Below are 25,269 nucleotides of genomic sequence, written 5' to 3'. Positions count from 1 at the left end.
CCCCCCCACCCCTGTTGCCTCTCTTCTCTCTCTTTCTCCTCCTTCGCCTCCTTCCCTTCACTTCTGGCATGAGGATTCTGGCATGAGGATGGTTGGGATCCCTTGCCTGTTCTGTGTCCCCATTGCCCCCAGTAGAGTCCTGGGTCTGTGCAGTGGCCTGGACTCGCAGGCACCTCGTCTCTGTGGCCAACTGAGCCAAGCTTGCCAACACGTGTCCAAGAAGGCCTCTGCCTGGGCTTCTCCCGTCCCTCTGCGCTCAGGTACCACACCCTGTGACTGCCCACTCAGCCAGCCAGCTGCGTCGTGTCTTGTCACCTCTGGTCACCAGCCAGCTGCACCCCTCCGCCTCTTGCTTTTCTGAAACCTCAGTCCTTTCCCTTCAGCCACCTGTGGGGCCTGTCAGCTTTCCGGGTTTGTGTCCCCTGTCCGGGAGCTGTCAGTGATGGCCACCCCAGGCTCAGCTCTTTCTGCCCTGGTCATTTCTGCTGGGAAGACCTGAGCTGGTGCATGCGGAGCGGTTGCTGTGCCATCTCACTTGGGTGCTGGGGCTGCACTCGTGCCCAGTCTCGGTGTGTGGCAAACTCCGCCAGCCCAGGGTCCTCTCAGGCCCCCACTGCCTCGTGGACTTGCCTGTGTTCAGGGCTCTGCCTGTCATTGCTGGGGGGGCAGCGGAGGGGGCTTTCTTACAACTCTTTCCACGTCTTTCCATTATTTCTGCTCACTGTTGTTGAAAATGAATCTTTCCCATGGCAGTTCTTGGGGGCAGCATCTCCTGGTGCTCAGGGTCTGCCCCGCTCACCTCTCGGGCTGTCTGGTTGCAGGTGATTGTGTTCTTGAGGAAGAAGGACAAGTTCATCAGCCTGCTGTTGAAGCACATCGGCACCTCGGCCCTCATGGACCTGCTGCTGCGCCTGGCCAGCTGCGTAGAGCCCGCCGGGCTCCGGCAGGAGGTCCTGCATGTGAGTGTGTGGGCCCCTCCTCCCTGGAGCCCCTCCCCGTCTGTGCGGGTTCTGCACATTCTCCGAGTGTGGAGTAAGTGCCTCCTGGTATGAGGAGGCTGGAGCTGGTGAAGCAGCACTGGGGTGCCCAGCACCCCAGTTTTCCACCCCGCAGGACCTTCCCCTCCTGATGAGAACCGCTCAGGGGTTCTTGTCAAGGCTTGTCTTTGAGGCTGGGTCTGGCATCTGCACCTTTTCTCTTGTCCTGCCTCAGTCCGTTCATTAGCAGAGAGCAGAAGTGGGCTTCCTCACTTGTGCCCCACCCCCAGGGCTGCTAGGTCTCCATTGGGCCCTGTGCCCGAGTACGTGCCCGAGAGGAAACAGTCGCCGAAGAGGATTCCATGCAGAGAAGTTTCGAAGACCAGAGTTGGCCTGTTGTTTGTCCTGGAGCATGTACCTGTGTCTGTCCTGACAGTATTCACAGCGAGAGGGGCTCCCCATAGCTCCCTGAGGGCTTTCCCAGAAAAGGGGAGGGTGCTCAACCCCAAGAAGCCCAGGAAATCAGTGCCGGACAGAGTCTGCTGCTGTTGGACAGGTGTTGTTTGTAATGCAGCTTAAGATAGAATAAGTAAACCATTGGTCCTTCTTGACGGTTTTCCACCTCCTGGAATTAGGTGAAAGTTGTCGCTCTCGGACTCATAACCCGCTTCGTTATGGAGCGGCCTCCCACTGGGAGTTAATCATAGCAGCCAATGTGGCACAGTGAGAGCCGCACGAGCTCAGCCGTTGCTGAACGTTAGCGGGAAGCCTGCCCTGACTACACTGAGCCTGTTTTTGGGCAAGGAAGTGCGTAGAGGAGCCGGACTGACCTGGAAAGGCCCGGGCGCTGCAGGGAGCAGCTGGGCTGTGTGCTGGGAGAGCCCCACCGGCGCGGGTGGCTCCAGGCTCCACTTCGGAGACGTCCTAAAAACAGAGCTCACGTGTGTTTAAGAGTCTGGACCATTAGGGCATGTGGAAGGGGATCCCCTCCTTTACAGTCTTTGGGTCACTCCAGAATTCGGCCACTGCTTGTGCTTTCAGGGTCTGGGTGGACGCACGTGTTGGGTGAAGTATCTCTGTGCCAGAACCTGGTGCGTGGATTTCTGTTGCACTGAAGGACTTTCCTTCCATTTCGTCAGGTGTGAGCGGAGTCACTTACAGGCCTCCTTTTCCCTTTCAGTGGCTTAATGAAGAGAAGCTCATCCAGAGGCTCGTGGAATTGATCCACCCGAGTCAGGATGAAGATGTGAGTATGGGCTCGTGGACCCCACCTTTGAGCAGGCGCCCCTCGCTCAGGGCTGGCGGAGAGCGCTCTCCACTGCTGTCTGAGGGGGCAAGTCACTCCTTTCCTCAGATGCTCTTCCTTTAATCAAGCACTGACTTGCAGACTTTTTTTTTCTAAAATATAATACATACATATTATAAAAAAACAGTCTGAATAGAATTGTATGTTATCTATGGCTGAGTAACAGATGACCCCAAAACTTAGTTGCTTATAAGTATTTTTTATCTCAGTTTTTATGGGCCAGGGGTCACAGATCCTCTGCCCAGGGTCTCTCACAAGACTGTGGTCACCTCAGGGCTCAACGAGGGGAGGGTCTGCCCCCAGGGTCACCGGTGGCTCTGCAGGACTCAGTTCCTTATTTTATTTATTTATTTGTTTATTTTTATTTCTTGGCTGTGTGGCATGTGGGATTTTAGTTCCTTGACCAGGGATCGAACCCACGCCCCCTACCCATACCCCTTGCGTTGGAAACACAGAGTCTTAACCACTGGACCGCCAGGGAAGTGCCAGGACTCAGCTTCCTGAGGGCTGCTGGCTGAGGCTGCCCTTGGCCCCATGCCCCCGGGCCTCTCCGCAGGGCAGCTCGCGTCCTCTGGGGCAGGCACCTGACCTACAGGTGACAGTCCTCGCCAGCGTGCCGCTGCCATGAGTGCTGCTTCTAGCCTGCGCTCGAGGAGATGGGGTCTACAGGGGCGTGAGCTCCGGAGGGAGCGTGTGGGGTGGCAGTGGGTCTTCTGTCAGCCCCTGCCCGCTCCTTGCGGTATCACAGTTGAGAGTGTGGGGAATATCCCAATAGGCCTTTTCCTCCACGTGACAACTGCACACAGCTGCACACGCACGGCCTCCTTAGCACTTTGGAGAGCGGTGGTCCTGACTCATGTCTGAGCCTTTGCTGCTGCTGCCTGGCTGTGCTGTTTGGGGCTCTTTTGGCCCACGGGCCTTGCCAGGCAGCCGGGCAAGGGTGTCTGTGCTCCAGATCTGGGAAGGGAGATGCCCCTCCACCAGTGTGAACGCTGTGAGCTGACTGGCCCTTTCCCAGTCCTCGAGGCAGCTGGGAGGCCGCGGAGGCAACCTGGCTGCTTTCAGTCTTGCCTAAAACAGTCACGAAGCACTTCCTTCAGCTCGGTTTCCCGTGGCACGCACGTGAAGGCTGCTTGTTAGGTGCTCCCTGCGCCGAGCCGGTGGCTGAGTTTCTCTCTGACCCTGTCCATCTGCTCCACAGACTCAGCCCACGTGGCTGGCAAAGGCACCGGATACAAGGTTCTGAATTTTTATGGGCTTAATGTTTCTCTAGAAAAGTTGAGTCCTTTATTTTCTCTGTAGCAACTGTCCTGTTTTCTTGAGCTCACAGGACCCACCCTGTGTGTTAATAGCCACTTGTTGTGTCAGTACCACAGGCACACTCGCGGTGTCTGTCTGAGGGTATAGAACGGTGTCTGCGTGGCGTGCTCGACCGTCGAGGCCCCGTGGGAGCTCTTGGGGGGCGGCCAGATCTGCGCCCCACGGTGAGAGGCAGGCCAGGCTGAGACGAGCCGCCTTCGAGTCCAGCGCCTCAGCAGACCTGCCGCAGCAGCCGCTCTGACCGTGCGGCAGGCCGGCCCTGAAGGCGGCTCTTCGTCCCTGTCATTTCAGCGGCAGTCCAACGCTTCGCAGACGCTCTGCGACATCGTCAGGCTGGGCAGGGAGCAGGGCAGCCCGCTGCAGGAGGCTCCAGAGCCAGACCCCCTCCTCACGGCGCTGGAGTCGTGAGTGTGGGCTGCGGCGCTGGGGGGCCTGGGCTGAGGGCCAGGGACACCGCCACCTCCTCTGATCGTTTCTGAGGAACTCGCCCCGATCCACAGTTAACTTGATGGGCCTCTTTCTCACGGGAGGTGTCTCCTGGCAGGTTCAGAGAATGCGGGCCCCCGGGGCAGCCGTGTCCTAAAAACCCTGGGTGCGTGGCCTGAGCCCCGAGCGGGGCCTCTGCGGGATTCAGGGTGCTGCTTCTTCGGCGGGGGTGGGGGTGGGGTCTGTGCACTCCCCCGCCAGGCAGTGACCTTGCGCGTGTCCGACAGGCAGGACTGCGTGGAACGGCTACTGAGGAACATGTTTGACGGCGCCCAGACCGAGCTGTGCCTCGTCAGCGGGACCCAGGTGTTACTGACCTTGCTTGAGCCCCGGCGGGCGGGGTGAGTGTCTCCCGAGAAGGAGAGCGCTGCCACTTCAGTGGAGTGGCCGGGTGTGCTGTTTGTGCTTTTAATGTTTCTAATGATGCAGGTGATCATGGGGACAGACTCTCCTTGTTGAAAAGATAAACTTGACGGCTGTAAAGTCCCCTTTGACCTTCGCCATCAATCACATTCCCACCTCAGCCCAAAGACACCCCAAAGTGTTTATAGACGTGTGTGCAGAACAGGCACGGCCAGTGGGCTTCCCCAAGGACTGTCCCGATGAGTACCCCCAGCACGTGTGTGTGTGTGTGTGTGTGTGTGTGTGTGTGTGTGTCTCTGTGTGTATATGTGTGTGTATATGTACGCGCGTGTGTGCGCGAACGCACGTGTGTATGTGTGTTTGCATGTGCACTTCTGTCTGCTCTGTCCTGTCACGTGCCGTGCTGGTGGTCTGATTTCCAAGGAGACTGCAGTTCCCTCATGTCCTCGCTCTGGAAGGAGCTTCGCTGTAGCCCCCAGCACTGATAGCCTGTGCTGTTTTTTTAAAGAAAAGGAACAACCAGAAAATAACAAGAAATTGACTTAATCTCAATGGTGAGATTATTAGCAGTCTCCTTCTCTCCCTCTGGTACCCAATACATGTTTATTAGTTTATTACCTAAAGAGAGAATTATGACGTCATCATCGTTTAGTTAGAAACCAGAATATTGCTTATTCATCTTTATGAGCCCAGGAAGGCTGGGCCCTTCCCGCAGGAAGTGGGGACTCTGGTGAGTGCCTCGCCTGCGATGCAGGGACAGGGTGACAATGCAGAAAACAGATGAGCCGGTTCATTCTCTCTGCTTTTTTATCCTTTTATGTGGCCTCTTTTATCCTTTTATGGCCAGTCCTGTCTGTTTCCCAGCCGAGGAGTGGGGTCGACAGTGAAGGTTTTCAAGGTGGGAGGAGGGAGCAGAGCTGCTTTGAGGGTGTGACGCCCACAGCCCGTCAGGGCCATCGCCTGGGCACGGCCCCCACCCCCATACGGTCAGCAGCCTCCCTGGAGACGACAAGTGGGCACTTCGGGAGGGGGTGTGGTGTAATGGGACTAGTGTCCCCGTGTCCAGCTACCTCTGGTCCACAGGATGGAGGGCTTGCTGGACTCCTGCTCTCAGGGACTGGACAGGCTGTGTGCCGTCAGCTCCGGCGTCCTGCGCGGCATCGAGCCACGGCTGAAGGACTTCCACCAGCTTCTGCTCAGCCCGCCAAAGGTAGGTGCCCCGAGCAAAGGTCGGGGGCTCTGGAGACCTCGTGGGCCGGGTCGCTCACAAGGCAAAGACCCCACTCGCCACCCAGGATGACAAGCGCACTCAGACCCCATCTGCCGAGTGTCCATCTTCTCTTTGGAGAGTTGGACGGTTCGCCACCCCCCCCAGGCAACTGCTGCCTTCTGACAGGGGGGTGTCCGAGAGCCCGAGTGCACTGGAGACCCGGCCTCTTGAGTTGGGGGCACCCAGCCAAGGAGTGAGGGGGTCCCAGAGGAGACCCTTTGCTCAGCTGAGCAGCGGTGGTCACGGTGAGGAAGACCCAGTCCCTCTGCGCCTCAGTGCCCCGGGCACAGCCCCTTCGCCTCTCCTGGTGCCTCTCTTGGGCACCCGCCGTGGTCTACTATACTGTTTCTTACATATATCAGCTTGTGGTGTGCCTTCCCCACTAGAAAGGAGGACTCATGAAGTCAGGGATTCTGGAACATTCTGCTAATGAAAAGGTAGATGCACTGTGCTCCGTGTGTGGGATCACCCCATCTCACGAGGCCACCCTTGTCGTCAGTCTCCTCCGTCTTATACGCTGAGGTCACATCCCTTCGGCTGGCAGGCTGAGACCAGAGTGCCCTAGGCACCCAGGAGCAGCGGCCCACCCTCACTCAGTCTTGTGAGCCCTGAGGGGAGCGGTGGGGCTCTTAACCTGACTGACCCCTTGTTCCCTCCTGCAGACCACGTTGCCTTGAGGACCCCTCCCCGGCTGGGCCACGTCACGCAGCAGCGGCCCTGGCCCTTCGACCAGGGTCAGGTCAAAGAGAAGCCCACACATGGATGGTGATCACACCGGTCACAAGGCTCTAACTGGGCAGTCCTTTTGTGTTTGCAGAAAGCAGCGATCCTGACCACCATTGGCGTGCTGGAGGAGCCCCTGGGTAACGCCCGCCTGCACGGAGCTCGCCTCGTGGCCGCCCTGCTGCACACAAACACGCCCAGCATCAACCAGGAGCTCTGCCGGCTCAACACCATGGGCTTGCTGCTGGTGAGCGGACACCTGCCCAGCCTGGGACCTCAGCGCCCAGGTGAAGGCCTGCCCGAAGGGAGGCTCTGCTTCGGTCCTGGGGCAGGCACAGTCTGTGCAGAGACTGCGTCCTGCCCCCCAGGCTTGACGCCAGGTCACTGGTGAGGCGCACCGAGTGACGCTGGGACCCGCCTCCGTGTAGGCTCATGCAGGGCTGCCCTGGAAGCAGAGGGAGCCGGTAATATGGTCCCTCCCCTTTCTGATTTCTGCCTTAATAGAGAACTTTGAAGCTCTTCAGCCTAAAATGCCCTGAAGAGCTGCTCCTCGTCCCCACAGTAAAGGCAGAGCCTGTGGGGAGCTCCTCTGGCGGGCCTGCCCTGGGGGTCTGAGGGAGGGTCTGCAGGCAGTGACCACAGGGCGCTGCTGACAGGGAGGGGACCTCGCTCAAGCTGTACACCGAGCTCATGCATCCCCAGCCTTCTCCTCAGCCTTGCCCCTGGGCCTCTGCTCCTAGGAAGCTGAAATAATATCCTTACATTTAAATCTCAGTCCCAGAAGGAGCTGCCTTGGACCTGGGCCTGAAGGACTGCCTGCCTCAGGAGTCCTTCCAGCGTTTGGAAGTCACTGGGCTCTGCTGTGACTGTAGAGCCTGGATGTGGGTCAGAGGGCGACTAGGAAAGACCTCACTCATTTCTTTTCCTCTCCTCCGAGAAAGTTCTCTCTCTCCCACTCCTGCTTTCTACTTTTCATTTATTGTGGCAAAATATATGTAACATGAAATACACCATTTTAATAACTTTCAAGCATATGGTTCAACGTTCACGTTGTTGTATAACCATTACCACGATCTCCAGGACTTTCTCATCTTCTCCAGCTCTGAGCATTAAGCACTCGGTCCTCATCCCCCCACCAATCCCCAGCCCTGGCACCCACCCTTCTACTTTCTGTCTCTATGGATCCGACTATTCCAGGGATTCCTATGTAAGTGGAATCAAACAGTATTTGGCCTTTTCCGTCTGGCTTATTTCACTTAGTATAATGTTCATCCATGTGGTAGCATGTGTCACAATTTCTTTCCTTTTTTAAGGCTGAATGATATTTCATTGTATGGATGTACTGAGTTTTGCTTATCCATTCATATGTTGGTGGGCAATTGGGTTGCTTCCACATTTTGGCTATTTTTAATAATGCTGCTATAAACATGGATGTACAAATATCTGTTTCAGCCCCTGCTTTCACTTCTGACTACATACCTAGAAGTGGAATTGATGGGTCATACAGTAATTCTATGTTCAACTTTTTGAGGCACCCACACACTGTTTTCCCCAGTGGGTACACTGTTTTACATTCACACCAGCAATGTATGAGGGTTCCAATTTCGTCACTAACACGTGTTTTCCCTGTTTTTGATAATAGCCATCCAGATGGGTTTGAGGTGGTATCTCACTGTGTTTTGATTTGCGTTTCCTTAGTGATCAGTGATGCTGAGCATTTTTTCGTGTGCTTTTGCTGGCCATTTGTGTATCTTCTTTGGAGAACTGTCTGTTCAAGTCCTCTGCCCATTTTTGAATTGGGTTGTTCGTTTTTTTGTTGTTGTTGAATTGAAGGAGTTCTTTATATATTCTGGATATTAAGTGCTTAGATACATGATTTGCAAATATTTTCTCCCATTTTTGCCCTCTTGATGGTGTCCTCTGACGCACAAAGGTTTTCATTTTGATGAAGTCCAGTTTATCTGTTTTTTTTCTTTTTTTAAATTAATTATTTTATTTATTTTTGGCTGCGTTGGGTCTTTGTTGCTGTGCGTGGGCTTTCTCTAGTAGCAGTGAGTGGGGGGCTGCTCTTAGTTGTGGTACATGGGCTTCTCATTGCGGTGGCTTCTCTTGTTGTGGAGCACGGGCTCTAGGCGTGCAGGCTTCACTAGTTGTGGCTCGTGGGCTCTAGAGTGCAGGTTCAGTAGTTGTGGCGCACGGGCTTAGTCGCTCTGCGGCATGTGGGATCTTCCGGACCAGGGCTCGAACCCTTGTCCCCTGCATTGGCAGGCGGATTCTTAACCCCTGCGCCACCAGGGAAGTCGCAAGTTTATCTGTTTTTTCTTTTGTTGCTTGTGCATTTGGTGTCATACCTATACCTAAGAAATCGTTGCCAAATCCACTGTCCTGCAACTTTCCCCCTGTGTTTTCTTCTAAGTACTTTATAGTTTTAGCTCTTTTGGGTCTTTGGTCCATTTTGAGTTTGTATATGTATGCAGTGTAAGGTAAGGGTCCAGCTTCATTCTTTTGCATGTGGATATCACAGCACCATTTGTTTTGTTTCGTTTTTTGAATGTAAGTTTCATGTGTAGGTTATATTTCTACTTCTTTATACCCTATTGCATGCTCACCACCAAAGATTTAGTTTCCATCTGTCACCATACAGCTGATCCCCTTTACCCATTTCGTCCTCCTCCCTACCCCACCCCTTACCACTGGTAACCACTACTCTGTATCTACATGTTTATTTTTGTTTGGTTTGTTTATTTTGTTTGTTTTTCATTGATGAAATTATACGGTATTTGTCTTTCTCCATCTGACCTACTTCATTTAGCATAATACCCTCTAGGTCCATCCATGTTGCTGCAAATGGCATTATATCATTCTTTTTTATGGCTGAGTGATACTCCATTGTATATATGTACCACATCTTTATCCATTCATCTGTTTATGGGCATTTAGGTCATTTCCATATCTTGGTTATTGTAAATAATTCTGCAGTGAACATGGAGGGGCATATATCTTTTCAAATTAGTGTTTTTGTATTCTTTGGGTAAATACTCAGGAATGGAATTGTTGGATCGTATGATGGTTCTATTTTTAATTTTTTGAGGAACGTCCACACTGTGTTCCACAGTGGTTGCACTGTTTACATTCCCACCACCAGTGCACAAGGTCCTCTCTTCTCTCCATCCTCGCCAACACTTGTTATTTCTTTCAGCACCTTTTGTTGAAAACGCTATCCTTTCCCCACTGAATGGTCTTGGCACCCTTGTTGAAAATAAATTGACCATACGTGTGAAGATTTAGTTCTTTGGATTGTTTATCGTTAGTGGGAAAAAATGCAACAGAGTTTTGTGTGTTGATCTTGTATACTGGAACTTGGCTGAATTTGTTTATTTGCTCTAACAGTTTATGTGGAATTTGTACAATTTTCTGCATATAAGATTGTATCATCTGTGAACAGAGATAATTTTATTTCTTTCCAATTTAGATGCCTTTTATTTTTATTTTATTTTTTTTTAATTTTATTTTTTATATTTCCTATGTTTCTCTCTAAGAGTTTTATAGTGTCCAGTCTTACATTTAGGTCTCTAATCCATTTTGAGTTTATTTTTGTGTATGGTGTTAGGGAGTGTACTAATTTCAGTCTTTGACATGTAGTTTCCAGTTTTGCCAGCACCACTTATTGGAGAGACTGTCTTTTCTCTGTTGTATATCCTTGCCTCCTTTGTCATAGATTAGTTGACCATAGGTGTGTGGGTTTATCTTTGGGCTTTCTATCCTGTTCCATTGATCTATATTTCTGTTTTTGTGCCAGTACCATACTGACTTGATTACTGTAGCTTTGTAGTATAGTCTGAAATCAGGGAGTCTGATTCCTCCGCTCCTTTTTTTCCCCTCAAGACTGCCTTGGCTATTCGGGGTCTTTTGTGTCTCCATATAAATTTTAAGATTTTTTGTTCTAGTTCTGTAAAAAATGCCATTGGTAATTTGATAGGGATTGCATTGAATCTGTAGATTGTTTATGGTCATTTTCACAGTATTGATTCTTCCAACCCAAGAACATGGTATATCTCTCCGTCAGTTTGTGTCATCTTTGATTTCTTTCACCAGTGTCTTATAGTTTTCTGAGTACAGGTCTTTTACCTTCTCACGTAGGTTTATTCCTAGGTATTTTATTCTTTTTGTTGCAGTGGTGAATGGGATTTACCCTTAATTTCTCTTTCTTTTGTTGTTAGTGTATAGGGATGCAAGAGATTTCTGTGCATTAATTTTGTATCTTGCAACTTTACCCAATTCATTGATTAGCTCTAGTAGTTTTCTGGTGGCATCTTTAGGATTCTGTATGTATAGTATCATGTCATCTGAAACCAGTGACAGTTTTACTTCTTCTTTTCCAATTTGTATTCCTTTTATTTCTTTTTCTTCTCTGATTGCCATGGCTAGGACTTCCAAAACCATGTTGAGTAATAGTGGTGAGAGTGGACATCCGTGTCTTGTTCCTGATCTTAGAGGAAATGCTTTCAGTTTTTCACCATTGAGAATGACGTTTGCTGTGGGTTTGTCGTATGTGGCCTTTATTATGTTGAGGTAGGTTCCCTCTCTGCCCACTTTCTGGGGAGTTTTTATCATAAATGGGTGTTGAATTTTGTCAAAGCCCTTTCTGCATCTGTTGAGACGATCATACGGTTTTTATTCTTCAGGTTGTTAATATGGTGTATCACGTTGACTGAGTGCATATATCGAAGAATCCTTGCATCCCTGGGATAAATCCCACTTGATCATGGTGTATGATCCTTTTAATGTGTGGTTGGATTCTGTTTGCTGGTATTTTGTTGAGGAGTTTTGCATCTATATTCATCAGTGATATTGGTCTGTAATTTTCTTTTTTTGTAGTGTCTTTGTTTGGTTTTGGTATCAGGGTGATGGTGGCCTCATAGAATGAGTTTGGGAGTGTTCCTTCCTTTGCAGTTTTTTGGAAGAGTTTGAGATGGATAAGTGTTAGCTCTTCTCTAAATGTTTGATAGAATTTACCTGTGAAGGCATCTGGTCCTGGACTTTTGTTTGCTGGAAGATTTTAAATCACAGTTTCAATTTCACTACTTGAAACTGAAAGTAATTCTGTTCCTATTTTCTGTTTCTTCCTGGTTTAGTCTTGGAAAGTTATACCTTCCTAAGAATTTGTCAGTTTCTTCCAGGTTGTCCATTTTATTGGCATAGAGTTGCTTGTAGTAGTCTCTTTTTGTTTTTGTAGGTTCTTTTCTTGTCTTGTGTCTCCCACTTAGAGAAGTTCCTTTAGCATTTGTTGTAGAGCTGATTGGTGGTGCTGAATTCTTTTAGCTTTTCCTTGTCTGTAAAGCTTTTGATTTCTGCCTTGAATCTGAATGAGATCCCTGCCGGGTAGGGTAATCTTGGTTGTAGGTTATTCCCTTTCATCACTTTAAATATATCTTGCCACTCCGTTCTGGCTTTTAGAGTTTCTAAAAAAAAATCAGCTGTTAACAGCTGCTTGAAGCTATCTGAGAGGCTTATGCAAGTTTCCTGATGGGAGGGACTGGTGGTGGGTAGAGCTGGCTGTTGCTTTGGTCGGCAGAACTCATTAAAACTTTAATCTGCTTGTCTGCTGATGGGTGGGGCTGGGTTCCCTCCCTGTTGGTTGTTTGGCCTGAGGCGACCCAACACTGGAGCCTACCTGGCCTCTTTGGTGGGGCTAATGGCGGACTCTGGGAGGGCTCACGGCAAGGAGTACTTCCCAGAACTTCTGCTGCCAGTGTCCTTGTCCCCATGGTGAACCACAGCCACCCCCTGCCTCTGAGGAGAACCTCTAACACTAGCAGGTAGGTCTGGTTCAGTCTCCTATGGGGTCACTGCTCCTTCCCCTGGGTCCCGAGGGGCACACTAGTTTGTGTGGTCCCTCCACTAGTGGAGTCTCTGTTTCCCCCAGTCCTGTCAAATTCCTGCAATCAAATCCCACTAGGCTTCAAAGTCTGATTTTCTCGGAATTCCTCCTCCCGTTGCCGGAACCCCAGGTTGGGAAGCCTGACGTGGGGCTCAGAACCTTCACTCCAGTGTGTGGACTCCTGTGGTCTAAGCGTTCTCCAGTCTGTGAGTCACCCACCAGCGGTTATGGGATTGGATTGTATTGGGATTGCGCCCCTCCTACCGTCTCACTGTGGCTTCGCCTTCGTCTTTGGATGTGGGGCATCTTTTTTGGTGAGTTCCAGTGTCTTCCTGTCGAGGATTGTTCAGCAGTTGTGATGCCGGTGCTCTAGCAAGAGGGAGCGAGCACACGTCCTTCTACTCTGCCATCTTGAACCAATCTCTGCGTTGGCTTCTCCTGTTGTTTTGATGCCGTTTATTTCTTTTTATTGCCTAATGGCCCTGGCTAGAATTCGAGTGCAGTGCTGAATACAGGTGGCGAAAGGGGCATCCTTTCTTTGTTTTGGGTCTTAGAAGGAAAGCTTTCAGTCTCTCACCACTGAATATGATGTTTGCTGTGCTCTTGTCATAGATGCTCTTCACTGTGTTGAGGAAGTTTCCGTTATTCCTAGTTTATTAAGTGTCTTTATCAAGAAGATGTGTTGAATTTTGTCAGATGATTTTCCAGTGTCAGTTGAGATGACGGTTTTTGTCCTTCATTCTTTTAATGTGGTGTATATTACACTGAAGGATTTTCACATGTTGAACCACTCTTGCATTCTGGGAATAAATCCCACTTGGTCATAGTGTATAATTTTCTTCTCATATGCTGCTGAATTCAGTTTGTTAGTGTTTTGTGGAGAATTTTTGCATCAGTGTTCTTAAGGGATGTTGGTCTGTAATTTTCTTTTCTTGTGATGTCTTTGGTGTCAGGGCAGTGCTGGCCTCACAGACTGAATTTGGTAGAAAGTGCTCCCTTTAGTTTTTTGGGGAGACTTTGAGAAGGATTGGTGTTGTTAATTCTTCTTTAAATGTTTGGTAGAATTCCAGTGAAGCCATCTGGTATGGGCTTTTCTTTATTGGGAGGTGGGTCTGACTGTTGAAGACGAGGCAGCATGGATGAAGCCACCTCCAGTGTCACCCAAAGTCACACAGGCAGAGAAGGTGAAGTCGAGACTGGAGACTGTGTTTCTGTGGGGGAGGAGAGCTATGTCAGGCAGACGGGCCTCCTTCCTTATCCAGCTCCCCACTCCCTGGTGGGAAAGAAGGGTCCAGACTTATATCCTGGGCTGGAGCCTACACCCCTTTCCCCAGCCCCATCTCCCCATCGTGTGCAGCCCGCTTCCTTCCGTGTAGGCAGCAGAGGGTGTGGGGTGCAGGCAGCTGTGGACCCTGCTGGGTGTGAGGTGGCCATGTGGACGTGGCAGGTGTGCCTGTCCCGCCTCCCTGCTGGTGCCGCTCTGCTCGCCTCAGGGGCAGGTCTGGAAAAGGCCGATGCAGAGGGGCTGCAGCTGCCCATTTAGCCTCCTCGGGGGCGTCTGCCTGGGAGCTTGTTTGGGCCCCTTGGGGCTCCCTTGGGGAGTGTCCATGTGTGCACCTCCTGATTTCATGGCCCTCCTGGATAGGATCCCCAGGGGTTGGAGAATTGAACACACTCCCAGTAACTTGTGGGTCAAAGATAAAATCATAAAGGAAAGACGATAAAAATACTACATAGCAAAATGTGTAGAGTGTAGCTGCGGTGGATTTTACAGGGAGGCCTACAGCCTTGTCAAGATGCACTGGAGAAGGAGGGAGGTTGAGGGTCTGCGGGTGAAGCTTCTAACCTAGGACAGAGGATAAGGAAACCACAGGAAGCGGTCACACGAGCAGAGATTACGGAGCTGGACGGAGATGGAAGGCCCGTGGCCGCCCGGACGTCAGGACACAGCACGGGGAAGTGGGCAGGGCAGCAGGGCCCCTCACGTTCGGCCTGCAGGACACGGGGCTTCCCTCACCCTCTGTCTCCCCAGGACCTGTTTGTTAAGTACGCCTGGAATAACTTCCTGCACTTCCAAGTGGAGCTGTGCATAGCCGCCATCCTGTCCCACTCTGCCCGGGAGGACAGGGCCGTGGCCGGCGGACCTGAGGGCGCAGTGGAGCCTCCGCCCTCCAGCGGGGATCCAGAGACCCTCCAGCCTGCCGCCAGCCGCCCTGAGAGCACGATGGTGACCCACGTAGGTCCAGGCCGCGTCACGCGTGTAGCTGTGTCCTGCATGTCCTGTCACTGCGTGTCCTGTGCGTCCTGTGTGTTGCTGCATGTGCTGAACCCTACCCAGACCGTGTGGACGTTACGTTGCTCTGGGCCCTCGTGTGCTTTCTCCTCTAATCCTCCCGGGACACGGGGTGAGCTGCTCTTTCACCCGTGAGACGGGAAATCCCAAAGAAGGTGTCCGTGTTTGCCAGGGCCCCAGAGCTGGTGGAGTGGAGGGCCCCGGAGGGGTGTAGAAGAAGCCCCGTTGCTGCCCCCGGGTAGGCTCCTCCAGACCGTGAGGGCAAGCAGCCCCGTCATGGTGTGAATGCTACGCCGGGGAGGTGCCAGGGGAGGGGGGGACATACCAGTTCTCACAAGAAGACTTTCTGGGATTTTGAGCCTCTGGAAAGTGTGGGTGCTCTGCACGGCCCGCTTCTTCCCTGACGCTTTCCCGCTCACCCGAGCACACTGTGTGGAGACCCGCTGGGGTTGCCCTTCCCGGGGCCGCAAGCAAGAGCGTCCTGAGCGGCCGCGCGGGGCTGCAGGGAGTCAGCCTTAGTGGGTGTTCGCTGAGGAAGGAAGAAGGAAGCAGCACGTGGGTGGAGCGTGTGGCCCAGGCGGTCCCCAAGCCGAGGAGCCCACCTATGCGCGCGGGGCCCTGGGGGTCGGCTCTGCCCGGGTGGCTGCAAGGCTCAGACAGGAGGGGCTTGGCAACGGGGCCCCTGACCAGAGACCTGGGAGAGGGTCGAGAAGGGCTGCACCTGCAGGCCTGAGCCGGAACACAGCCAAGGGGGTAAATAGCCAGGAGTGGGCGGTTTCAGTGATGAGAGCCACGGGGGGTGGGTGTGTGCAGCGGCCATGCAGGCCAGCAAGGGACCCTCACCCAGATAGTGAGGCCACACGCGGGGTGGGCGTGCGATTTGGGGCCCGGAGCAAACATTCCAGTTACGGGAAGCTGCCTGTGTGAGGGCCTGGAAGCAAGTGAGCCCTGGGGCTGCCGGCCTCTTCCTCCTGGACGGAGAAGGCAGGAGAGTGGCCCGAGGGGGAGGACACGACCTCCGGGAGGCTGAGGGGACGAGAGTGTCCTGATGCGACCCCGTCGCCACGTGGGCGAGCCTGAGCAGAACCTACCTGGGTGTCGCACGGGGGCCGCAGGCTGGGCTGTGCTGCTTCGCCGCCGCAGTGAACTTGGGGCTGACGTGTGCGCCTGCTGCCTGCTGAGCCCACTCAGCCCAGGGCTGGGTGGAGGGGAGCGTGCAGCCCTGCTGGCCCTGACCCGTGCCACCTGTCTGCCAGCTGTTCCAGCAGTGTTGCCTGGTCCAGAGGATCCTGGAGGCCTGGGAAGCCAATGACCACACACAGTAAGGACCACTGGGGCTCCGCGTGGGGCTCCAGGGCTGCCGTGGAGGGTTTGTTTTCAAGGAAGGGTCCCACCGCTGTGGGAGCAGCTGCAGTGCTGCTGGCGGGGCCAGGGCGTGGGGCAGGGTGACGCGGCCTGCACAGCCCGGCCCCTGGCTCCGTGGGCCCCTCACCCTCTTCCTCCCTTGCCCGTCCATCAGCAGAGACCCCAGTCCTGTGCCTGCACTGTGTCCCGAATCCTCCCACGTCCCCATCCCAGCCTCCAGCCACTTTTCTTACTGAAGCCTCAGACCCTTGAAAGAGCATCCGGGCCCCTTTCTGCTTCCCTCTTGCCCCATCTGCCCTCTCGTTGCTGGTAAGGTGGGATCTTGCTGAAACCAGCAGGTGGTGTCACTTCCTGCTTGAAAGTCTTGACTGCCCAGGTCCCTGGTGTGACTGCAGGGTCGGGTCCAGTGGGCAGCCCTGGCCCCCCTGTGCTCCTACTCTGCCCCGCCAGGGGCTGCTCTGGGCAGGTGAGGAGAGCTCTGCGACCGCACCTAGTTCATCCCTTCTGTCCTGCCGTTACTGAACCCACAAATCTGCGTCCGCTCCCAAGTAGCAACGAGCAAGATGGGGCCGCTCCGCCTTCTGCTGGGCCCGGTGTGCGTAGTGCCCAGGGAGGCCTGTGCTGAGTCCGCTCCTGTATATGTCTTGTGTGTTGGTGCACAGGTGTGTGCCTGTGTGAGGGGACGGCTCACTGCTGTCACCGAGGGCTCCTTGGGCCATAGTAAGCCGTGGACGGGCGTGTGAGCCTGGATGCCAGCAGGCCGCGGCCTCAGCGCGGTTCTCCCGCGACCTGGACAGCCGCTCACAGGCCTCCACCCTCAGCCCGGCTTCGCGTCTGGGCCAGTTCTGCCCAGTCTCTCCTGACCCCCTTCCTCTGCCGGGTGGGCCCACCGATTGGGGACCACCTTCGCTTCCTCTCTGGTTGTCGTCAGGCTCTGAAGAGAGAGAATACTGTTGAAAGCAAGCGCTGTCCACTCTGGGACCCAAGGGCTGTGTTTCTGTAACGGACGCGCCAGAGTCTCACAACTGACGCCCTTCCTGCTGCATCAGGGATCTGAAGACTTGCTGCTCTGTTGGGTCCTGTGTGGGAGAGATGAGAAGTGGGGGGAGAGCCACGTGTTTGCGGCCGTGCGGGACGTGCAGGTGGACGGGAGCCAGCCCGCTGCCCCTGCTGCTCTGCCTACTCCCGGGCCCTGGGTCCACCCTCGGTCTTCTCTGGGGGCTCGGGACGCGCTTGGTCAACACTCGCAGCCCCAGCCGGGCGTGGGTCTGGTGGTCTGCGCAGAGTGGGAGCGGCAAATGCCCACCTCACTTGTAGGCAGGGAGTGGAGCGACGCGGGTGCGGAGCAGGTGCTCCAAAAGTAAGCAGCCTGCAGGCGAGGCCACGAGACGGCTTCGCAGGGCAGTGGGGCCCGCGGGGAGGAGGCCGCAGAGCCGAGGCCGGGCCGGCTGGAGGCACCGCGGAGGAGGGCCGGCGGCAGGCCTGACGCCACCCTCTCTTTCAGGGCAGCGGGTGGCATGAGGCGCGGGAACATGGGCCATCTCACCCGGATCGCCAACGCAGTGGTGCAGAGCCTGGAGGGGGGCCCCGTGCAGACCCAGGTCAGCGAGGTCCTCCGAGGTGAGCGCCTCCAGGCCCAGGTGTCGCTGCCCGAGGTGCCCCGCCCCTGCCCTTGGCCCGTCGGCGGACGGGACCAGCACTGGTGCCACACACTTGGCCCCCCCTTTGCCACGGGGGCTGTCCTGTCAGCTGCGCCTGGGCCTGGGCGGCAGCCTCCTCTGTGCCCTGGGCCGCCCACGCCGGCCCAAACGCCTGCTCTGCTCCGCCGTCCGGCTCTTCTCTGAGCTCGTGGCTCATCTGGGGAGCGGCCGCAGGGCCTGAGCAGAGGCCACCCTGGCCAGGCTTGCTCTCCCTCATACCCCACGGGCCTCCTCGTCGCGATCCGGGGCCCCGAGTGGGGAGCCGCCGCCCATGCCCCTTCCCAGCCCTCGCACGTTCTGGGCGCCCAGTCTGCAGCTCCCAGGCACTGGGCTTTCTGGCCTGAGCTGGGGAGAGCCCGAGGGATCTTGGTTCAGATGCGAGAAGGCGGGCAGCTTAGAAGGGCCTGTGTGGCCTCTTGGGGAGGAGGATGCCGGGCCAGCCCGAGCAGCACATGGTGACAGGGCTGACAGGGTGACAGCAGGGGCGTGCGCTCGGGGCAGCCTGAGGGTGATGGACAGTGACGGCCACAGAGGCTGGGACCCTGAGGGCACTTGGGGGCTCGTGCTGGTTTCACAGCCAAGACAGTTTGTCCCCCACGCTGTGTGGGGGCCTGAGGACAGGGCTGGCCAGGGGGCAGGGGGACGCGTGTGCTCAGTGAACAGCGAGCAGGAGTGAGCACCGTCTGGGGGGCCCCTGAGCGCCGTGTGTGCTGTCGGGGCGGGGTGATCCCCATCCCTTCTGGGGGCTGTGGTGCCGAGTCCGGGGCAGGCAGGGGAGGTGCTGGGTTTGTCCCTGTCCTGGGCTGGGGAAGCTGCCCCGCAGACGTCCAGTTGGTCGTGCAATGGGCGTGGCCTCCATGGCCCCCCGCCCCCGTGCCCTCGCCTAGTTGCCCCCATGGTGACCTTGGCCAGGGGCCCCTGTGGTCCCAGGGCAGCTGTGAGCCAGGAGTTTGGGGGGGGGCCCTCTGACACGAGCGGGCTGCTCTCAGTCCGGCCCCCAGCCCGTCAGCACCTGTGACGAGCGTGCGCACCCAGGATGGCCCGGTGTGGGGTTGGGGGCGAGTGTGAAGTTCTCTCTTTCTGGACTGTGAACGTCTCTGGGCTCCGACCTCCCCAGAAAAACAGACACACCCAGGCCTGCTGGGTTGGGCCTGTAAGGCCAAGAGGGACGTGCCCGTGCCCCGTGGTTCCTGTGTCCCCGGGGCTCCCCGGTCGGCCTGTGAACCCTCGCGGGACCAGGATGCAGCTGCTGGCTCCATCCCAAGGGCTCACCGGGGAGCCTTCCCCGCAGGGCTCCCCTCGGATTGCCGCGGGCGCTGGGAGAGCTTTGTGGAGGAGACGCTGACGGAGGCCAACCGCAGGAACGCGGTGGACCTGGTGAGCAGGCCCCAGGCCGGCCGAGAGTGGGGGGGCCCCTGGGCAGAGCGCTGTCCCCGCCCTGGTCCCTGCCCGACCTGGGCTTGCGGGACTCCTGGTGCCCGAGGCCCGGCACGCCCTGCAAGGGAGACTGGGTCGGCACGGCCCCAGACGCTGTCTCATGCCCGCTCACCCTGGCTGTTGCAGGTTAGCACCCACCATCTTCACCCCTCGAGTGAGGATGAGGACATGGAGGGCGTTTTCCCTAATGAGCTGTCCCTTCAGCAGGTGCGTGAGGCCAGGCCCCTCATCCCCACGCTCTCGGCAGCGCTTAGGCCTCGGGAGTGTCCTGCACGCGTCACCAGAGCCTCGGGCGGGGCCGGGGAGGTGCTCATCCCCCCGCTTCTGCAGGGGGTGCAGCCCCACCCTCCTCTACTTAGGGGGCACCCGCAGGGCCACTTGACATTGATGAGACCCTTGGGGACGTGGTGGGCGAATGGAAAGTCAGAGTCACAGGCTGTTTGGACATGGCTGCCTGTGGGTGCCCAGCCGAGAGGGCAGGACCTGGGAGAAGCCACTGAAGCACCAGGGGGGTTCCTGAGAGCGGCCACGGTCCTGTTGCCCAGGCTTTCTCCGAGTACCAGGTCCAGCAGATGACGGCCACCTTCGTGGACCAGTTTGGCTTCAGCGACGAGGAGTTTGCTGAGCAGGACGACAGCGTGAAGTGAGCCCAGTGGGACACGCCCACCTGCCTCACCCTCGTGCCTTTGGGAGGGAGCCGGGCTCTGCTCGGTGTGACCAGGTCCCTGACCTGTGGCTTAGCCCTGCCTGGCCTTCAGAGCCATCACACTTGCTCAGCTGGAAGCCACATGTGGCCCAACGCCTGGAGACGCTCTCTGGGGAGGCAGAGCAGCCGGGTGGGAGTCACCCCTAGCCGCCCATCCAGAGGTGGGAGGGGAGCCCGCGCACCCACCCAGGCTCGGCCTGCAGCCCTGGCCCCCCGCCCCTGCCTTTGCCTCCCTCGGTGGGCTGCCTCCCCCTTCTCTCCCTCCTGGGGGGACTTGACGGCGTCCCTGTTGTCCTTGCAGCGCCCCATTTGACAGGATTGCGGAGATCAACTTCAGCGTCGACGCTGACGAGGAAAGCGTGAGTCCCGTGGATGCCCCTTGGGGGTGGCCGGGCGTGTGGGGGCCATGTGGCCCACGTGTACTCTCCTGCAGCCCGGTGCCGCTCTGTTTGAGGCCTGCTGCAGTGACCACATCCAGCCTTTCGACGAGGATGACGACCTCTGGGAGGATGAGGAGATACACTGTGTGGCCCGAGTGACCAGAGCCAGGTGGGCCTGGGCACCACACGGGCACCAGCCCTGTCTCAGCCGTGCCGTGGCGCCCTGGGCAGGCGGGAAGGGCTGCTCTGACCGTGGGTCTCCCCCCAGGTTCGGGGGCCCTCACGCTTCGGAGAGCTGCCGGAAGGACGGCCTGGAGCACCGAGGCCAAGGTGGGGAGGAGAGCTCGGAAGCAGACGGGGACGGGGCTCGGGCGGGCGCCCCTCGGGCTGCCGTCCAGAAGGAAGGTCCTCGTGTTGAGGGTGGCTCAGAAGGTAGATGATGGGGCCACAGGGTGCGGGCCGGGCAAGGGGCTTGGGCGGGAACATGGGGGACAGAGGATTTGGTGCCCTGGCCTGTGGGCCTGTGTGTGTGTGTGTGTGTGTGTGTGTGTGGCTGGGCTGCTGTGGGCCTGATGCCCACTGACCCCCCGGCACACACTTTCAAACACGCTCACATGCCCTTGGTCTCCCGCCCCGTCACGGTCACTCTTGGCCACGCCGTCACGGCTAGAGGTGGGTGTCCCCCAGTACCGTGGGGGAAGGCACACCCACACCATTGCTGTGGGGCCTCCACCACCGGTCATGTGCTGGTCAAGGGGCCTGGACACCGCATCTCCCCCAGCAGGTGCCCCCTGGACGGTGTCTGATGAGCCAGTGAATTCCACGGCCTCAGGCCTGGCCCCGGCAGTGGCGATGGACGTGGGTTCCAGTGTGTGGGCGGCCAGCGCGCCCAGCGCCTCGGCTGCGGAGGAGAGAGGCTGGGCCAAGTTTGCCGACTTCCAGCCTTTCTGCTGGTGAGGCGGGGCTGGGGCGGGGGGCGGCCCCGGCTGCCTGGGGGCCGGGTCTCCTGGGCGTGGGCTCAGAGTTGGCCTCGTCTGCAGCTCTGAGTCGGGGCCCAGGTGCAGCTCCCCCGTGGACAGAGGTCACGGCGATGCCCAGGGTGGCCTGAACCGGGGCCCAGAGAGAACCCGTGAGTAGGGGCGGCCCCAGGGGCAGGGGGTCGGGAGGGGGAGGCCAAGACCTCGGGGCCGCTGTATTGCCCTGGTGATGTTGGAGTCAGCGCCACGTGCGGGGACTGGAGTGGGTGTGTGAAGGGGTCAGGACCCCGGCTCCAGGCACAGGACAGCCAGCGAGGCCCTCGGGCTGGCCTCAGCGCACAGGTCCGACCAGCCCACACCCGTCTGTGTCGCCAGGACCCCAGGCAGAGCCTGTCTCCCCAGGCCTGGCCGCCTGCTAGGTGTGGATCACACGTGTGTGCCGCGCCACCCCAGTGCTTGTCCTGGGAGCTGTTCCGGGCCCTGGCCCTGAGCTCCCTGTCAGATGGGCTTGGAAGCCCCCCAGGGTATCAGGGCCACACAGGGAGGGACTTGGAAGCCAGCCACAAGGCTGAGTTGCTGGCCCTCCCTGCAGGGAGGACCGTTCCTCCTGAAGTTCCTGTGAATTCACAGACGCACGTGTGCACGTCACACGCACGCAGCAGTGGGTGTGGGGGACAGGTCTGTCACCAGTTGCGGGCTGAAGTTCCCTCTGTCCTCACCTGGTGTCACCGGCTCCCTGTGTTGCAGCTGGCCCGGCCGCTCTGGGTGCCTGGAACGCATGTGTTGCCAGGAAGGCGGCCCTGGTGGCCTCCAGCAGCCGAGAGGACAAGCAGAATGTGGCTTTGGCCTCGGAGGCTGTGAGGATGGGTCCCCGTCGGGAGGCTCCCCCACCACCAGCGTCGGTCCCCAGGTGAGCAGGACAGGCTGGGTGGCGGGCCCCCGGGTGCACACGGAGGTCTGGCTGTCCGCAGCACTCCGCCGGCCCAGGGGCAGGCCGACCCTCCTGTCCTGACGGCCCCGTGACCCCTTGGAGGTCAGCTTTGGACAGGAGGGACACTGCTTCGTCCAGGTGGAAGCTGGGGTGGCCGTTGAGACAGCACGGGGCCAGCCCGCCTCAGGCTGCGTCGGAGAGAATTGCCAGGCTTTTGGGGTTCCGGGTGCGCTCTGGAGCTGCCGCTCTCCTGGGGTGGGAGCCTAGTCCCAGACTGGCGCCCGCCTCAGCCGGGCGCCTCGGACACACGTGTCCATCACGCTGGACCGGGAGGACGGGGGTGTTTTGGGACTTTGCTTGGGGCCCTGACCTGGGTCGTCCTCCCTGCAGGCTTGGCCCGTGCACCCCACCCCTGCGCCCAGGGGGAAGGCCCGGGCCTCTGGGGTCGGCTGGTGGACACATGCCTCCTGGTTGGGCGGGTGGGCAGCGTGGGGAACCGCGTGCGGTGAAGACGGAACGGGGCAGGAGGGCTGGTGGGACGTGAGGGAGAAGGTGGTGCTGGGGTCAAGGCCTGAAGGGGCTGGGGGGGATGCCGGGGGGCCAGCCCAGACCCCCACCCCCACCTCCATGAGGAGCAGAGACTGACCGTGCTGCTCCCGTGAGGTCCCCACCCAGTGACCCTGGAGCGTCCCTGCTGACGCTGGGGGTCCAGTCTAGCTCCCAGGACCCCAGGGCGCGCCCGTCCCCGCTGGCGCCCTGCGGTGGGGCTCGGGGCAGTGGGCACAGCCTGGAGGGAGCAGGGTCAAGCTGCGCAGTGCGTGTCGGGGGAGGGGCGGTTCACGCGGCCGCTGCAGGGTGGGGCGAGCTTGACGCCTGGGCCCGGGGAGAACCTCAGCGCTGGGGTGAAGGTGTACACGCGGCTCCCATACGGTTTGATTCCTTCTTGAAGCTTAGAGTCATCGAAATTCTTAAAACCTTTTCCTCTTCCTAACTCCCCGTTCCCCCAAAACCCACCCGGCTCCGAGAAGCAGTTGTTGTTCCGAAAGCAAAGCCTTTTGGTCCTCAGGGCGGTCTTCGCGAGCCTTGGGCCATTGTGGGGGGACACGCGGGGCTTGTCTCCAGGCTCTGCCCTCACTGGCTCGCGAGGGTCAGTGCCGGGCTGGAGGAGACGTCACACAGCAGAAGCAGGCGCTGGGCAGGTGTGGGCTGGTGGGGGGACCGTGGGCTTGCTCTCTGGGCCCCCAGACCAGAGCTGAGTGCCAGGGCTGGGTGTCCCGAAGCCGCCTGCCTCCCGCACTCAGCCTTTATAGGTGTGGGCGGCGGGAGTGTTGTGGACAGACGTGGCCTGAGAGGTGTTCCAGGGAAGGGCTCTGGGCCTGTGTGGTCCACAGAGTGGTGAGGGTTGCTAGGAGCACCTAAGGGGCATGTTCCAGACAAGGGCCGTCTGGAGGGGGCCGAGGGGGACGGGATGCCCGGGATGAGTGTTGCTGGGAAGGAGGCTCAACGCTCTGGAGGACTGACAGGCGGTCTCTGGCGTGTTTGGAACTTGGGGTGGCAGAGGGGCCTGGGCCACCTTGCAGGGTGGAGCCCCAGCGGGGGTGGTCCAGTAACTGGAGCCTGTCTGCCACACAGGGCTGAGTGCGCCACCAGCACGCCTCCAGACCTGGCCTCCCTTGCGCCTGTGGAAGTGACCTCTGCCCCAGTCGGGGCTGTCCTCCCCGAGGCTGCCGTGGCGGCCACCACAGTACCGGGCAACACCGGCCCCGCCCCGGCCACCCCGGCAGTCTCTCCTGTGCTGGCCGTGGCCGTCACCCCTGCAGCCCCAGCTGTCTCCACGGCGGCCACCCTGGGGACGGTGACGAAGGACAGGTGAGCAGGTCGGACCAGGGGAGGGGCTGGGTGGGGGGACCCTTGCCCTGAGCGACTCCTACCCACCCCCGCAGGCAGACTGACGGGCCTCCGCCCGCGGGAGCCGCCTTAAATGGCCTCGTGTGATGCTGCCGCCGCCCAGCCTTGGCGCCCCAACCAAGAAAACTACCTGGTGACGCAGTTTGTCTTCTTTAATTTAACTTAATTTAATTTTAAAATAAATGCTGCATTGGTAAAGCTGGCAGTTGGAACCAGTCAGACGGCCCAGCCTGCATTTCTCCTGCCTGACTCCGGGTGGGCCTTGAGGGTCCAGCCCCACACACAGCAATAAGGCCTCAGACAGGGGCTCTGCCTGCGCCACAGGCTCTGAGCCTGTTTTTATCCGTTTTTTAACAAACGCGGAGAGAGCCACGTGTCTGCACTTTTTAATCTAGCGCAGGAGAGGGTCTCCGAGGCTCTGGGGACAAATGTGGGTCTGGAACTGGACTGGCCAGACGGGGTTTTAGCTGCCCGGTGGCCCTGGGAGCTGGCCTTGAGCCAGGCTGCAAACGTGACTGCCTTAAAAAAAAACAAGCCCCCCCCCCCCCCCCCGCCGCCTGGGGGGGGGGGGGGGGGGGGGTGCCTGGCAGGAGCTGGCCACGGGCGTGCAGGACAGGGTGCAGAGGGCCCAGCAGTGCCCGGGCATGGGAGGGCTCCCCTGCACCTGCCGGGGAGGGCGGGGTATCTCACGTTACTGTTCTGAAGGGCACCCAGACCCCACGACTCCCAATAAAAGTTGTTATTCTCACCGACAGACCCGCGTATCGTTACGCTGCGGGCCCTGGAGCCCCAACCCGGCTGGCAGCGGGGGTCGTCTGCTGCTCCCGGGCCCGTCTTTGAGTGAACTCCTGAGTAAAGACTGAGCTCTTTTTTTCTTCGTGAAACAAGCTCTGCCTGGAGGTTGCGTCTCGGGCAGGGACCCCAGACCCACAGGTTCCTGGGCAACAGGAATGTCAGCCTGACGGCTGTCCGTGGGCCCAGGGAGGACCTGGGTGAGCCCCGCCTTAGCTCCCACTGACGGGTGCCGTTGCCGGCCGGGCCCCCCGCACCACCAGCCCCCCTGACCAGGAGCTGTGGCCGCCACCCTGATCACTCTGGGATGTTCTCCCAGCCTCCGCGGTGCCACATTCCGCCCCACACACCCCACCTGCTGCCCACCCGGCCCTGCCCCGCCCCTGGTTGGCACCCGTTGCTAGTAAGGCCCTAGCCTGGGTGGGACTCACGTCTGAATGGGCGAGTGACCTGC

General features: G+C 58.0%; 2 protein-coding genes across 8 annotated transcripts in view; one reads left to right on the top strand and one right to left on the bottom strand.

Moving 5' to 3' along the window:
• Positions 1–24,242, top strand: part of PPP6R2 (protein phosphatase 6 regulatory subunit 2) — a 77,999-nt gene extending 53,757 nt beyond the window's left edge. For 2 of the 7 annotated variants that reach the window (XM_024737422.1, XM_024737421.1), the window contains 21 exons: positions 822–959; positions 2,158–2,223; positions 3,895–4,007; positions 4,148–4,195; positions 4,317–4,430; positions 5,536–5,662; positions 6,540–6,692; positions 14,359–14,562; positions 15,876–15,940; positions 17,489–17,604; positions 18,976–19,061; positions 19,248–19,328; positions 19,667–19,764; positions 20,129–20,186; positions 20,261–20,376; positions 20,476–20,639; positions 20,989–21,160; positions 21,248–21,336; positions 21,932–22,094; positions 23,748–23,984; positions 24,059–24,242. In XM_024737422.1, the coding sequence (XP_024593190.1) occupies positions 822–959; positions 2,158–2,223; positions 3,895–4,007; positions 4,148–4,195; positions 4,317–4,430; positions 5,536–5,662; positions 6,540–6,692; positions 14,359–14,562; positions 15,876–15,940; positions 17,489–17,604; positions 18,976–19,061; positions 19,248–19,328; positions 19,667–19,764; positions 20,129–20,186; positions 20,261–20,376; positions 20,476–20,639; positions 20,989–21,160; positions 21,248–21,336; positions 21,932–22,094; positions 23,748–23,984; positions 24,059–24,110 (2,460 nt within the window). In that variant the 3' untranslated portion in view covers positions 24,111–24,242. The remainder of the gene's footprint in view (positions 1–821; positions 960–2,157; positions 2,224–3,894; positions 4,008–4,147; positions 4,196–4,316; positions 4,431–5,535; positions 5,663–6,539; positions 6,693–14,358; positions 14,563–15,875; positions 15,941–17,488; positions 17,605–18,975; positions 19,062–19,247; positions 19,329–19,666; positions 19,765–20,128; positions 20,187–20,260; positions 20,377–20,475; positions 20,640–20,988; positions 21,161–21,247; positions 21,337–21,931; positions 22,095–23,747; positions 23,985–24,058) is intronic. The other 5 variants (XM_024737427.1, XM_024737426.1, XM_024737423.1 and 2 more) reach the window with 5 other exon arrangements.
• Positions 24,243–24,790: 548 nt separating this feature from the next.
• The window catches only part of SBF1 (SET binding factor 1), a 34,848-nt gene continuing 34,369 nt past the window's right edge, over positions 24,791–25,269 (bottom strand). The window contains exon 44 of the mRNA XM_024737390.1: positions 24,791–24,960. Within this exon, the coding sequence (XP_024593158.1) occupies positions 24,791–24,960 (170 nt within the window). The remainder of the gene's footprint in view (positions 24,961–25,269) is intronic.

Source organism: Neophocaena asiaeorientalis, unplaced genomic scaffold (assembly GCF_003031525.2).
Source record: "Neophocaena asiaeorientalis asiaeorientalis breed wild unplaced genomic scaffold, Neophocaena_asiaeorientalis_V1.1 scaffold242, whole genome shotgun sequence".
Classification (NCBI taxonomy): domain Eukaryota; kingdom Metazoa; phylum Chordata; class Mammalia; order Artiodactyla; family Phocoenidae; genus Neophocaena; species Neophocaena asiaeorientalis.
Note: the sequence above shows the minus strand (reverse complement) of the source record. Positions and strands in the feature narration are given on the sequence as shown.